The 15,415-nt window shown below is 44.2% G+C and overlaps 1 protein-coding gene across 1 annotated transcript in view; it reads right to left on the bottom strand.

Moving 5' to 3' along the window:
• Positions 1 to 15,415, bottom strand: part of robo1 (roundabout, axon guidance receptor, homolog 1 (Drosophila)) — a 523,895-nt gene that overhangs the window by 433,313 nt on the left and 75,167 nt on the right. Inside the window, exon 2 of the mRNA XM_069892429.1 lies at positions 10,206 to 10,336. Within this exon, the coding sequence (XP_069748530.1) occupies positions 10,206 to 10,302 (97 nt within the window). The 5' untranslated portion in view covers positions 10,303 to 10,336. The remainder of the gene's footprint in view (positions 1 to 10,205; positions 10,337 to 15,415) is intronic.

The following is a 15,415-nucleotide window of genomic DNA, read 5'->3' as shown; positions in this document are numbered from 1 at the left end:
TTGCAAGACCGGCTGTATTCCTTTGGTATTTCCGTGTTTTTTATTGTAAAAATCAAGTTCTTTCTGTGTGTTATAATGTATGTTCTTAATTATTAAATACATAAAAGTAGGTCGAGGAAATAGACCTGGATGGAAATCATCCAGCTCCTGCTAGAGTTCTGAACACTCATCACGTCACTCTGAAAGGAGACAAATTATTCAGAGGTTCGATCACAAATAATAGACTAATTTCCTAATCTAATTTTTACATCATAATCTAACCTTCCTCCAGGGCTATGGGATTGGTGTAGAATTCAGTGATTGTTAATTTACAGATACAATTGAAATTTCAGCATTTTTTTAATGATGGGGGAATAGAGTTCTACGTGGGATCTAATCCATACTGTCCCTGACCTGGGAGTGTGTGATGGGACAGTGTAGAGGGAGCTTCACTCTGTATCTAACCCATGCTGTCCCTGCCCTGGGAGTGTGTGATGGGACAGTGTAGAAGGAGCTTCTCTCTGTATCTAACCCGTGCTGTCCCTGTCCTGGGAGTGTGCGATGGGACAGTGTAGAGGGAGCTTCACTCTGTATCTAACGCGTGCTGTCCCTGTCCTGGGAGTGTGTGATGGGACAGTGTAGAGGGAGCTTCACTCTGGATCTAATCCGTGCTGTCCCTGCCCTGGGAGTGTGTGATGGGACAGTGTAGAGGGAGCTTCACTTTGTATCTAACCCGTGCTGTCCCTGCCCTGGGAGTGTGCGATGGGACAGTGTAGAGGGAGCTTCACTCTGTATCTAACCCGTGCTGTCCCTGCCCTTGGAGAGTGTGATGGGACAGTGTAGAGGGAGCTTCACTCTGTATCTAACCTGTGCTGTCTCTGTTCTGGGAGTGTGTGATGGGACAGTGTAGGGTAAGTTCTCTACTGTGACTCATGTCTGTGCGAATAATTGACAGGACATTGGATATCCGCAAGTTCTTTTCATCCAGTACTTAGTAATATCCTCCCTGGGTTAATACAGAATTACCCTACATCTGTGTTCATGCTTGACTCTTAACGTCTTGTGTGATCAATTCTTCTTCACTCCAATAATATATCTTTAAGTCTGTTATTTCCCTGGTATCAGTGCTTCTATACTGTGATGCTATTAGATTGTGGACTTATATTGATCTGCTTCTCAAACACTGTCGCAGTTTCACAGACATTCTATTTCATGAAAAGTATCAGTATGTAAGTTGTTTTACTCCCCTGTCTGGGAAATATATCTTTTGGATAAATTTGCTCCATTTCAAAGCATTCTCAAGGTATTATTTCCCCTTTCCACTCCTGTGCAATGCACAGAATCAAATTATTGTAAACACAAAGATATTCCAATCACACCTTCCAGTTCCTTGTTTCTAATTTGGGGTGGGATGTGGGGTGCCCTCCATTTCAGCAGGTGCAATGGCTTGCCTAGATTGGGCAGTCCTTGTGAAATCTCTGCTCTCTGTGCTGCAAGCGATGAATTGGGTTTGGTGAGTCTCTTTAAAAATGACTGAAAATCGATTGGGTACAGAATGCAATCTATCTATAGTTGTTTCAACCAAGTACATCTGTGGAGAATTCTCTGTGTATTCTCTCTGTGTTTCTTAACCCTTTCCTCATCTCTTATCCTCCCACTGATGCTGTTTGACCCACTGAGTTCATCTAACAGCATGCGTTTAGCTTCAGGTTACAGCGTCTCCAGTCTCCTGGAGGATGAGAGGCAACCGAGTGGAGGTGTATTAAATTATGAAAGGCTTAGACAGGGTGAGAAGAGGTGTGAAATGGTGGAAGAGTGACAACCTGAGTCTCAATGTGAACAAGACAAAGCAGATGATCGTGGAGTTCAGGAGGACCAGGAATAGCCACCCTCCACTACTCATCAACCACAATGTAGTGAAGAGAGTGGAGAGCACCAAGGTCCTTGGAGTTCACTTAACTAATGACCTATCCTGAACACTCAACATCTCCTCACTTGTCAGGAAGTCTCTACAGTGACTGCACTTCCTGAGAAGACTGAAGTGGCCAAGGCTACTGGTCACCATTATGTCAACCTTCTACAGGAGCTCTATCGAGAGCATCCTGGCTGTCTGCATTGTAGTATGGAACAGTTGCTGCAGAGAAATGCATCAGTGGTCAATCCACAGGACCATAAGAGTGGCAGAGAGGATAATTGAAGTCACTTTCCCCTTACCCCTCCCTGCCCCCCATCGACGTGATCTACCGGGATTGTTGTTTGAAGAGGGCACGTAAAATCATTGAGGACCCCTTCCACCCTGCACACATCATGTTTCAGTTGCTCCTGTTGGAGAAGAGATATAGGAGTATCAGAGCCAGGACCACCAGGCTGAGGAACAGTTTCTTCCCATGGGCAGTGAGGATGCTGAACGACCAAAGGAAATGCTCACACTGACCATCCGAGACTCTCATCTGTACAAAACAACATTTATTTATTCATCTGTACAGATGTATTCCTGCATATGTATTTTTTGACAGTGTGTGTGTGTGTGTGTGTGTGTGTGTGTGTGTGTGTGTGTGTGTTATGACTGGTTGTGTGTCTGTATGTTTTGAACCAAGGAGCAGACAACACTAATTTGTCAGGTTGCACTTGTACAATCAGATGACAATAAACTTGACTTGGTCTCCCAGGGAGACAATAGCAAAGGTGAGTGGAGGAAAGTTTATGGGAGACATCAGAGGTAGGCTGTTTTTAAACATGGGGATTAGTGGGAGCCTGGAATGCACTTTCGGGCATTTGAAAGACTCTTAGATAGGCACAAGGCTGTGAAAAACACCGAGGGTTATGTGTGTGAGGAAGGGAAGGATTAGATTGCTGTGGAGTAGGTTTCCATAGGTCAGCATAACATCGTGAGCTGGAGGGCTTGTGATTTTCCATGTTCAGTGTCCCTGTGTGCATTCTATCTTTCTGCCTTTTTCTGTCTCTCAACCATTCTTTCACTTATTCTATCATTCTCACACCCCTTTTTCCATTCTCTCTCTCTTGTCTCTTTTTCTCTCACTTTCTTCTGATCATTCTCCTTCTGTATGACCCCATCCTTTCCCCACTCTTGTATCCTCCTGAAAGCCCCACACAAGTGGATAAGGTTGTAAAGAGGGCACATGGCACGCTTGCCTTTATCAGTCGAGGCCTACTGTGCAAAGGTTGGGAATCGACACGGCAACCATTCAAAGCATTTTTTGGGGGCCACATTTGGATTTTAAATTTTATAATTTAAAAAAATCAGACATGCAGCTCGGTAACAGGCCATTTCAGCCCATGAGTCCTACCACCCAATTTACACCCAATTAACCTACACCCCCAGTACGTTTGGAGTGTTGTGTCTGGCGTCCACATGACAGAAACGAACTGGAGGATTCGGAGAGGGTGCAGAAGAGGTTCAACATCGACCTCCAATTTCTATTAAGCCCTCCCTCCAACTCTCTCTTTCCCGCATCCCTCTGTCTCCTTCCCTTCTGCTCCCCTCCCTCCCCTTCCATCTCCTATTAGAGGGTGGTTCGGTTAGCATAGCGGTTAGCGTAATGCTGTAACAGCGCCAGTGATCAGGATCAGGTTTCGAAACCAGTGTTGTCTCCCCGTGTCTGCGTGGGTTTCCCTGGGGGCTCCAGTTTCTTCCCACTGTTCAAAAAACGTACCAGGAGTTGTTGGTCAATTGGGTGTAATTGGGTGGCATGGGCTCACAGGTCGAAACACCTGTTACCATGCTGTATGTCTAAATTTCTTCGCCCTCTTCCCTCTCCCTCCCCTCCCCCCCAATCAACTTCTTTCTCTTCTCCTGTCCCGGCTATTATCTCTTACCTGTTAGCCGGTGCTCCTTCCCTCTCCTCTCCCAGACTGCTCTCCTCTCCTCCTCCCCCACATTTTTATTCAGGCATCTGCCTATGTTCCCACATTCCTGACAAAGGGCTCAGGACCCAAACGTCCTTTTACTTCCTGTGGATGCTGCATGACCTGCTGAGTTTATCCAGCATGTTTGTGCGCCCTGGATGTCAAAGCTTGTCTTTCTGAAGCGTGGTTTGAACGCACTACTTTCTGCGATCCTCTCCAAACATTAAACCCTGTGGTCCTGTGACATCCCTCCCTTGTTATAGGCAAAACCATGAAGTTCAACAGCTGGGAATGGAAATGAAAATAGAGAGATCAATGAAGATGGTTATTCATGTCTCTTCAATAACTGCAGGACTCGTGACAGAGAAATTTTAGTGGAACAACTCTCCTGCATTATTAATTACTGTGATAACTCAATGTTCTATCATTTGCTCTTACAGATTTTCCTTCACTCCTGTGATTTACTTAATCAGTCTCCTCTCCTATCAAGGGTCGGAAAACAATACTTTGTCCTTCGTTAGGACGTTGTCTCAGCTGTGGAGCCACCATATCCATCAGCGTGGATCTATTTGCCAGTCCCAGGAGCATACGGCCTGGTTTTCTATCATAGAACAATGCAGATCGCATCCAATTCCCTGTAAAGTGGATAGCTGAACTCCAGAATACAGCGCAGTTTTATTCTCTCAGCATTCTCCCTGTGTAACTCTCTTCCCATCTCTAGTCTTCTGGGGGTCTTAACCAGGCTGCCTTAATCTTAATACCCTAAACCCTTCCCCTTTGAAACTCCGTGGTTATGATCCAGCTTGTTGTTCACTTCCAGCTATTTCAGAATCATAATTGATTGTGATTAACATGTCACAAAATTCATTAATTTACAGTAGCTTCACGGGGTACAAATATTAATGCTATAAATTACATTTAAAAACAAGTAGATTTTAGTGCAAAGAGTATAGAAATCAGGTAGTGTCTATGGTTCATTGTCCATTCAGAGCGGCACCGTTAGTGTAACGCTGTTAGAGCATCAGCAGACAAGACCGTGATTCAAATCCCATGCTCTCTGTGTGTTCCCCCCATGTCTGCGTTGGTTTTCCCAAGGACTCCGATTTCCTCTCACGATTCAAAATGTACCAGGGGTTGTAGGTCAATTGGGTGTAATTATGCAGCACGGGCTTGTGGTCCGAAAGGGCCTGTTACCGTGCTATGTGTCTAAATTTAAAATGTAAATTTGATGGCACAGGGGAGAAAGCTTTCCCAGGGTGGGGACACAGAGGACATCTGTACAAAGTGAAGAGAGAAAAGATTAGGGGAGACATCAGGGTTAAGTTTTTTTTGCACAGAAAGTTGTGGGTGCCTGGATTGATTTGCCAGGGATGGTGGTGGAGGATGCAACATTAGGGACATTTAAGAGACTCTTAGACAGGAACACGGTGAAAGAAAAATAGAGGGTTACGAGGTAGGAAGGATTCAGTACATTTTTTTAATTGGTAGGAATATATAGGTCAGAACAACATCAAGGGCCAAAGGGCCTTTTCTGTGCTGTAATTTTCTAAACAGTTTTTGTACTGCTGGGTGTACTTCTGTACCTCCTTCCTGATGGTAGCAGTGAGAATAGGTCATGGCCTGGGTGGTGAGGGTTCTTGAGGACACATAGATTTGATACATCTTAAAAAAATAAATTCTCTCTACCTCTCACATTCTCCAAACATCCTGAGCGAACTCCAGCCTGGAACCTATTCCCTGACCATATCTATAACCCGTGATTGAGAATCCAGCCTGCAACTCTCCCCTGTTCATCAATTATTCAATATATAAACTTTCAGCATCTCTCAATTCGATCCAAACCTGTAATACACTCCTGGATGCCTTTTATTCATTTCTCTTCACAAATATGTCTAACCCTGGATTGAATGCTAGCCTCTAGGCATCCCTTACTCTATATATAAACCCCACTCCCCGAGTCCTTCAATTAGATTCCAGCTTGCTTCTCACGAATGCCAATCTGTCACTCTGTATGCCAGCACGTTCCTTTATTTTGAGTTTTTATAGATATGGATATATTCTGTACAGTGCCCTCCATTTTTGGGGATGGACATTTTTTTTCGTATTTCTGTTCGAGAAGTGCTTTGCGGACAGTAGTCATCGACATAATCATACCTCCCTCCTGAAGAGTGATTCTGATCTGACGGACAGGCATTTGAGGATATTTCTTCATTATGATAAGCATTCCTCTGTCATCAGAGTTTTTCCTTGGAATATCAGTCCTTTGGCGATTCCTGAGTTTGCCTCTTTCCTTGTAATGATGTTTCAAACTGTTGATTTTGGTTCTCCTATTGTTTGGGTGATGTCTCTCACTAGTTTGTTCTTGTTTTTCAACCTCATAATGGCTTCTTCAACTTTCATTGGGGACAACTCTAGACCTCATGTTCAAAATGGCAACTACAAACTCCAAAGAGATGATCAACAGCTTAGAAGCAAGTCGAGCTCGCTTATACCTGCACCAATGAAACAATTAAACATACCTGAGTTCTCACAAACACCTGTGAAGCCAAATGTCCCAAACATGATGGTGCCCTGAAATGGATGAACTATGTATAAAAAGTGCTTTAATTTCTACATGGTCAAACCAAAATGTATACAAATTTCCTCATGCAGGTGAATTGTCTGATTACAAATTTAAAACTGTGGAGCACAAGGACAAATAAAGGAAAAAAAAAGTACTTGTGCCAACCATTTTATATAGGGGATCTTATAAAAACATATAAAATTAAGAAAGGCATAGATAAGATAAAGGTAGGTAAGCTGTTTCCATTGGTGGGGGGTCCAAAACTAGGGGACAGAGCATCAAGATCCAGGATTTAGGACGAAGATGAGGAGGAACTGCTTTTCCCAGAAGGTGGTGAATCTGCAGAATTCGCGGCCCATTGAAGGAGTGGAAGTGACCTCAGTAAATATATTTCAGACAAGGTTGGATAGATTTTTACATAGTAGGGGAACTAAGGGATATAGGGAAAAGGCAGGTAAGTGGAGATGAGCCAATCATCAGATCAGCCATGATCCCATTGAATTGCAGAGCAGGCTTGATGGGCCGAATGGCCAACTCCTGCTCCTGTTTTATTGTCTGTGACTCATTGACTTGATATCGTGTTGGGAAGCTGCTTCCTGAGCCCGCAGACTTCATCAGCCTTTGACAACTGTGCTGATTTTCTACCGCAAACGAACTCAATTCATCGTTCACTGTAACCTCTCCATACCCAGGGCCACAGCAACATTTCAGCCTCCATTCAGTGGGGAGCAAGTCAGATACTTTACACAGGCAGCAAGACTTTGCTAATAATGCTTTAATTCATTCCACTGCTCGTTACTCACTGGGGAGCTGGTGGGGTGGGGTGGGGGGGGGAGGGGGGTTGGTTGAAGGGCGAGAGAATCAATTAAACTTATCAAATTGGAAAAGGACTGCAAAAGAATGGAGTTAGAGAGAGAGGGGGGGGAGAGGTCGGAGCCGGAGAAAGAACTTGGTGAATGCTCCTTGCAGAGGGGAAGAGAAGGAAATTAAATATTCTCCATTACAATTGGCTAGCTGACTGAAATCAGCTTGAAGGATAATGAAACACACTTTCAAAGAGGGATGCTCGGAGAATACGGAATAAACTGTGGTCAGAATGAATCAGCCAAGCAAGAGGCTCTCTGCACATTACCCGCTTCCTGGGAGAATTGTCCTGGGTCCCCGTCAGGTTAGACTGGGTTGGTGGCACTGGTCCCTTAACTAGTTTGTGCCTGTGTGGTCAGGGGTCATCACTCCCCAAATAAACCAGTCTGTGCACATGGGAGGCTATCATCACAGAGGAGGTTCAGGGGAAATTCAATGTTCAAATTACAATAGGTTCAGGTAGAATAAATAAGGCAGGAAGATCAGTAAGCAAACCTTACAAATTAATTCACCAAAGAATCAGAGTTTCTGTGACCTGAAAGGACCATGGAAGCAGATTCATTAAGGTACAATGTCTTCAAGAGTACATCAGCAACACTGAGAATCCACAACACTGAGGAGACTCAGCAGGTCAAGCAGCGAACTCATATAGCCAACATAAAGATACATAATCGATGTTTCAGGCTTGAGCCCTTCATCAAGGTATCAGCATAAAAATCAAAAACTTCAAGCTTTATTTGCAAGACCGCAAATTCAGATGAGTTGTCTTCAGGATGCTGCAGCAGATTGTTCCAAACGGTTAGAGATTGGGTTACATTGCTGTAGACGTGCACGCCACATCATTTCACAGTCTTCTGGACTTGATACCAAACGCAACAGTTCCAGGTAACTTGCTTTCTCTGTTTGCATCTGAACTGCTGCCCATCAATTTTCCTCTCTGCCTTAACATCATCTGATCTGTGGAACCTTTCCTACCACTTTTCAGAGATTTTACAAAGTCCTTTGTTTTTTTTCTCTCTCTCTCTCACACTCTCACACACTTGTTCTCCCCATCTGTCTGTCTATCCATTTCTCTCTCTCTGCTCTAATTAACCAACCAATTACCTTCACCAGGCAACCATACCCTTATCCTCTTTGAGATATTCCCCCTGTCCTATCCATACCTCTTCCAATCCTCTTGGCGTGTCTCTCTCCTTCCCATTTCTCTCTGTCACACCCTCAATTTCTTTCTATCTCTCACTCCCTTTCCATTTCTCTCTCTCTCCCCCTCTCTCTAACTGCCCAAATGAACATCAACTGAGAGGTTTCACCATGGCAACCGGCCTCACCCTATCCCAGATATTCCCTCTGTGTTTATCAATCCTGTTGGCATCTAACCGTCTTTTCTCTCTTTTTTGATTCTGATGAAGGATCTTCCACTGGGAACATCTCTTCACAGATGCCACCTGAACTGTTGAGAGTTTCCCGCATTTTCTGCTTTGTGCCACTTGACTCCCTTTGCCAGATGGGACCACGAGACGAAGGTCCATCAAGGTGCACAATGTTGCTGACTGGTAAACGACAAAAGGAATTTCCAAACGTAATTGGATAAGTGGCAGAATGAGAAAACGTGGAGGTTAAGGATAAAAAGAAAAGAGGGGCCTAACTTTAGAGGAGCCAGCAGTAGGCCAAAGAGTTAGTTCATCTTTGCAATGCTCTAAAAAAAAATCAAATTGATCACAGAAGATAATGTCTGGCACTGAGACACAATGAGCTCTTACTTATTGCTTCAATGCTAACCTTCTTGTGGTGATGCCTCACCAACAGAATTTGGGAACATTCAGCATTTAAACACGAAGATCGCTGAGAAAAGTTATTTTCATAATGCAATCGTAAATTGGCACAAAGGATGTGATAATAAACAGCTATTACAGAATCTGTGTAAAGGGGCCTCATTGTGCATTATTGTTTCACAGAGTCAGAAGATTAGGGGTTCAAGTCCAACCGCAACGAGTTAAGCACAAAAATATGGGGAACGTGATGTGCTGTTGGAGGTGGTCTTTTGGATGAGACTTAAAATGACCGGAGACTGAAGCAAACTGCCCTTCCTCTAGTAAGTGAGTCCTTTACACATCATGAAGAATTTCTTTCATGAATCCAACGAGGCTCAAGCCCACAAAACTGAACCCCAACTAAGCTCAGTGTCCAGGAACTGAACCCCAACTAGGGTCAGCATCCAAAGAGCATAACCCCAACAAGGGTAAGTGTCCAGGAACTGAACCCCAACAAGGGTCAGTGTTCAAGGACTGAACCCTAAAATGATTTTGGTTCCAGGGAACTGAACCATAACAAGGGTCAGTGCCCAAGGAACATAACCCCAACAAGGGACAGTGTCCAGGAACTGAATTCCAACAAGGGTCAGTGTTCAAGGACTGAACTCCAACAAGGGTCAGTGTTCAAGGACTGAACTCCAACAAGGGTCAGTGTTCAAGGACTGAACCCCAAAATGATTTTGTGCCCAGCAACTGAACTCCAACAAGGGTCAGTGTTCAAGGACTGAACTCCAACAAGGGTCAGTGTTCAAGGACTGAACTCCAACAAGGGTCAGTGTTCAAGGACTGAACTCCAACAAGGGTCAGTGTTCAAGGACTGAACTCCAACAAGGGTCAGTGTTCAAGGACTGAACTCCAACAAGGGTCAGTGTTCAAGGACTGAACTCCAACAAGGGTCAGTGTTCAAGGACTGAACCCCAAAATAATTTTGTTTCCAGGGAACTGAACTCTAACAAGGGTTAGGGTATAGCAGCTGGTATACAAGTCAGTGAACAATATAAGCCTAGAACAAGCAGCCTCAGGACAGTCAGACACAATGTGACAGACACATTCATAGACTGACAGACACAGGCGGGGGATAGGGGTGATGCTAAAATATGAAGGGCAAGATCGCCACTCACCTGGGTCTCCCTGCCAGATGGACAGCTGTTGGGAGGTCACCAGCTCGAGGATGAAGACCACAGTGAGAGAAGCAGCTCCCATCCAACAACTCCTCATGGTGTGTCGCGCTCTCACATCACACCCAACAGCTCTGCAGAGAGGAGGGCAGAGACAACGACTTCAATTTAAATGTAATAAAAGCACTAACAACAATATTTACCACAGACTCCATTGAATATACAGTGCAAGAGCAGGCCATTCAGCCCAAACTGGGGGGGGGGTTTGCTAATGTTTCACATTGGTGAATGTTAGTGAAAAATTCTATATCAGAGGTTCACGAATCACTCCAGTGTGGCACGGTTAGCATTAGTAGTTAGTGCAATGCTATTACAGTGCCAGCGACTGGGGTTAAAACCTAGGGCTGACTGTAAAGAGTTTGTACATTCTCCCCGTGTCTGCATGGATTTCCTCCGGGTGCTCTGGTTTCCTCCTACTGTTCAAAACCTACCAGGGGTCATCGGTCATTTACGTATAAATGGGTGGCACAGGCTCATGGGCTGAAATGGCCTGCTACTGTGCTGTACGTCTTAATTTAAATTTAATCCAGAAACCCAGGAACTATATTCTCATGCGCGATCTTATAAGGCTCTAGGCATGTACTCTGCATGTGTCTCCAAGGTCTTTGAACCTTCCACACTTTCATGACACAAAATTGAATGGAAACCAATTGTGCAGAGGACACAAGAGTTCTGAAGAGAGATATTGATAGGTTAACTGAGTGGGCAAGGGCTTGGCAAACAGAATACAACACTGGTTGTACACTTTGGAAAGAAAATTAGTAAAGTGGAGCCGAGTCCACAGCTAGATCAGCTATGATTGTATTGAGTAGGTTTGATGGGTCAGATGGCCTACTCTTGCTCCTATTTCCTATATCATGTGGATGCAATTAAGCTCCTGAGATTACTTTAAAGGGCAGGAGAGTTTGCAACAGTAGAAAGGGGTGAGAGCAAGGAGCTGGTGATGAACAGAAGGTTAATGGTCAGGTGAGAGGCAAAGTGAATGGGACTAATGGTCGGATCTGATGACAAAGGGAAAGTGTTTGATGGAGGAAGTTGATGGGAAGTTGGGGAGGGTGTTAGTGGCAATAATGTGTCTTGGGAGAATCACGTGACCCCTCCGGCAAGAACCTAATCGGAAGTCACCTCACCTGCCAATCAAGGCGCAGTTCACCCACAAGTAAGCACACACCTTGCTACTGACTCCTTCGATTGCATACTCTCCTCGCCACTGGCTCCCTTAATCACTATATCCTTCCATATTTTTGGCATACCTGAGCTGGCCTCCGTTCAGCCGGCTGCTGCACAGAGCCCAACACGTGGAGCAGCTGGCTCTCTTTTCCCTGAAGATCAAACCCTTGCTCCACTTCAGGTGGTGAGACATGGTCAATACTGTGGAGAACATTATTATCGTAAGGTGTGCATAGTTAAAGGTAAGGGAGTTTTAGTTGGTGCATGCCGTGAGACTGTTGTAATTTATTCTTATCCAATGTAATGCTTTGTCTCTAAGGGTGACGGGTACTGTTTTATCATTTCTTTTTATTCTGTCCCAGAATGCGTCCACTGCAATGTGAACTATGTGCTATCTGTGTGAGTGAGTGCAACCCCTGTTGAGACTCCACCCCTCCCCCACCCATGCATTAATAAAGATTATTTCTTGGTGTTAATCTGGGCGGAACTAGTTCCTCACATCATATAATGGGAAGAGGCTAACATTAGACTGGACATCGTAGGGTTTGGGAAGGGTTGTTGGTTTGGATGAGGAGAGGGTCGGGAGAAGTGTTGTCAGGTTGATGATGGGGTGGATTTGGTCAAGAGAAGGATAGGTGAAAGCAAGGGAGAGGAGTTAAAGGGGCCATGGGGGCACACAGTTGAGCAGGGGGAGAGACACAAGGCATGGAGGGAGAGTGAGGAGAAGGTAGGAGGTTCAACGACAAAATTGGGTGAGGTGAGATGGGAAAGTTGCTCAGAATCTTTGCTGCACAGAGCTACACAGCTGGCAGGAAAGAAATTAATATTGGTGAGTCTCCGAGACCAAGCTGCAATTAAGCAAGTGGAATTATGGACCAATTAACTGAGAGAAGATTTTATCCTGTTCCAAAAGATCACAGCAGAACAATTTCCTTCCCACAAAATAATCCTATATATCACGCTACAGATGCAAAGTTTTCTTTCTTGAGCTTTAAAGTCCCTTGAGATCGCTGCAGATAATAATTCCTACTTCTTTTTTCATACCTTGATGAAGGGCTCAGGCCCAAAACATTGGTAACCCTTATGGATGCTGTGTGACCTGCTGAGATTCCCCAGCACTTTTGTGCACTGCATTCATGAACATTACACTTGCTGTCTTGAAAGCCCTAACATTTTTAACATTCTCTGTTACTTCAATGACAGATGAAGAATTCTGACACTTGCTCTCAAAACCGCCGACATCCAATCTTTCTTGCTCCCTCCTCCCAAGCCGAGACTCATTCAGAAGATATATGACATTGTCAGCAGGACTATCTTTTGGATCAATTTTTAATGCCACTCATTTCATTGGGTGCAAAAGATCCCGTTGTTTGTGAGGCAACGTTTAGCGTAACGCCTTTACAGCGCCAGCGATTGGGACTGGGGTTCAAATCCTGCACTGTCTGCAATGAGTTTGTACATTCTCCGCATCTCTGTGTGGTTTTCTTCCCAGGGGCTCTGGTTTCTTCCCACCATTCAAAACATACAGGGGGTGTAGGTTAAATGGGTGTAAATTTGGTCAGACAGACTCGTGGGCTGAAATGGCCTGTTACCGTGCTATATGTCTAAATTTAAATTTAAAAAAAAGTAAAACCCTGGAGTGTCAGTCCCATGATCAACAGTATGAAGAGAATTGCCAGCCATTGTCACATTGGGGTGGCACAATTAGTGTCGTGGTTAGCACAATGCTGTTACAGCACCAGTGATCAGGACTGGGGTTTGAATCCCGCGCCGTCTGTAAGGAGTTTGTTTGCTCTTCCCATGTCTGCATGGATTTCCCCTTAGGGCTCCGGTTTCCTCCCACTGTTCAAAACGTATCAGGGTGTAGGCCAATTGGGTGTAATTGGGCGACACAGGTTCATGGGCTGAAATGGCCTGTTTACCACACTGTATGTCTACATTTAAAAAATAAATACATTTAAATTTAAAATAAAATTGCTTCAAGGAGCCAAGATTACACTGGACAATGAAGACTTTGCTTCCAGAACCACTTTTGAGGGTAGTCTATGGATTTTGGGCTGCGAAACATGAAAATTACCTTAAAATTTTCCTATCACCTACTGTTTATTTTAGATATAACCTATTTTTAAAAATGATTTCCTGTCATATTTTAAGTCTACTAGCATATTGCCCAAAACACAAGCTGTTTTGGTCAGTCCAAGAATGCCTGGGCATACCCTCAGTGTAGGTGCTATGCAAATGTTGTCTTAGGCCTGGGCATGCTTCGTCAGGATAGATAGACAATTTCAAAAAAAAGCAGGTCACAGACAAAGATGCTATGTGTTACATTGATAGAGAATGAAGGTATTTGATGCACATGTTCTTCAGGCAATTGCACAGTGAGCATATTTGACTATAACATTTAATAATTGTCTTCATGAGGATTCAATACAGCAGAAATGTCTCCATCAATGTTGCAACAACTGTAATACAGCCTGAATAGCCCTGAGATTGTCTGATCTCAGAAGCTAAGCAGGTTCAGGTCTGGTTAGTACTTGGAGGGGAGACCGCCCAGGAACACCAAGTGCTGTATATTTCTGTGAGGGACACTGGACAAAGTGATGACTCTCTGTCTGGCTTATGGTAGACAAAAGTTAAAGAATCTCATGTACGTTAAATTCTAAATGTATCATAACGTGACAATAATGGATCCTTTACATTCTGTTACATGGTGGGGGAGTACTTATTAAGAAAGCCTATGAGCTCAACTTTGGTTTTAAAATGAATGACCAAGACAAATCCTGGGATCCTCACATTTGTTATGCGACATATGCAGTCAACCCGAGAGCCTGGCTCAGAGATACATTATGCAATTAAACGTGCTAAATTCAATAAAAGTTCATTGAATGTTTCTCCATTTCTTATGTGATACAACAAATCTGAAATTACATTTGTGTTCAGTCTATCATAATCCTCAATTTGTTTTCAGGAAGGAAACTTTTGAAAAAAAAATGTTGTCCAGTCTGCTTTTCGTTTTGCAACAGTAGTTGTACTTCATTGGGTTGGAAGCCCTTTGGTGTAACTTGATGTCATGATGCCAAGGGGCCTGTTTTCTGTACTGTAATGTTCTATGGTTATAATCGGGCATTTCCAAGCCCGATTAATAATTTTTTTTAACACAGCAGCAGATCCACAAGTCTGTGCTACCCAAATACACCCATGTGTCCAAATGGCCTGCAAACCCCGTGTGTCTTTGGAATGGGGTAGGAAACCCCTGCAGGTCACGGGGAGAATGTACAAACTCCTTACAGCGGTGGATTCGAACCTAGGTCACTGGAGCTGTAATAAGATCTGCGAACCCCTACACTATTGGATGAGAATAAATAGAGAATGATTGCTATGATTTAATTGTATTACTTAACCTCCAAAACAGTAGAGGGCAAACTAAAAACCTCTCTGCTCGTTCCTCATCCACTGACTCCCACAGTACTATCCTACGTTGTCAGGTGAAACTAGGCATGTTTAACGAGGGTTCATGCTCACAGACAGTCAACATTTTGTAAATGTAGCATCAACCAAAGAATGGGCTGTTCCGAAAATTCATCTGGCAAGCAGTCAGACTCCAAACCTCAACCAATGATCAGGCACCAATCCTCAACCAATGAGGAGGCACCAATTTTCAACCAATGAGGAGGCACTAATCCTCAACCAATGAGGAGGCACCAATCCTCAACCAATGAGGAGGCACCAATCCTCAACCAATGAGGAGGCACCAATCCTCAACCAATGAGGAGGCACCAATCCTCAACCAATGAGGAGGCAGGTCATGGATTCAAAGCTTGTGGGGATGTGGGATGACCTGCCAGAGGAATTGGGAGAGGTGGGGACAATTCCATTTGAACAGGTACATTGTTGGGAAAGGGTTAGAAGGATATGGGCCAAACGTAGGCAAACTCAGGTAGGCACCCTGGTCAGCATGGCCTAGTTGGGCTGAAAAGCCTGCA

This window comes from Narcine bancroftii, chromosome 7 (assembly GCF_036971445.1).
Source record: "Narcine bancroftii isolate sNarBan1 chromosome 7, sNarBan1.hap1, whole genome shotgun sequence".
Taxonomy (NCBI): Eukaryota; Metazoa; Chordata; class Chondrichthyes; order Torpediniformes; family Narcinidae; genus Narcine; species Narcine bancroftii.
This window is presented reverse-complemented; position numbering and strand designations above follow the sequence as displayed.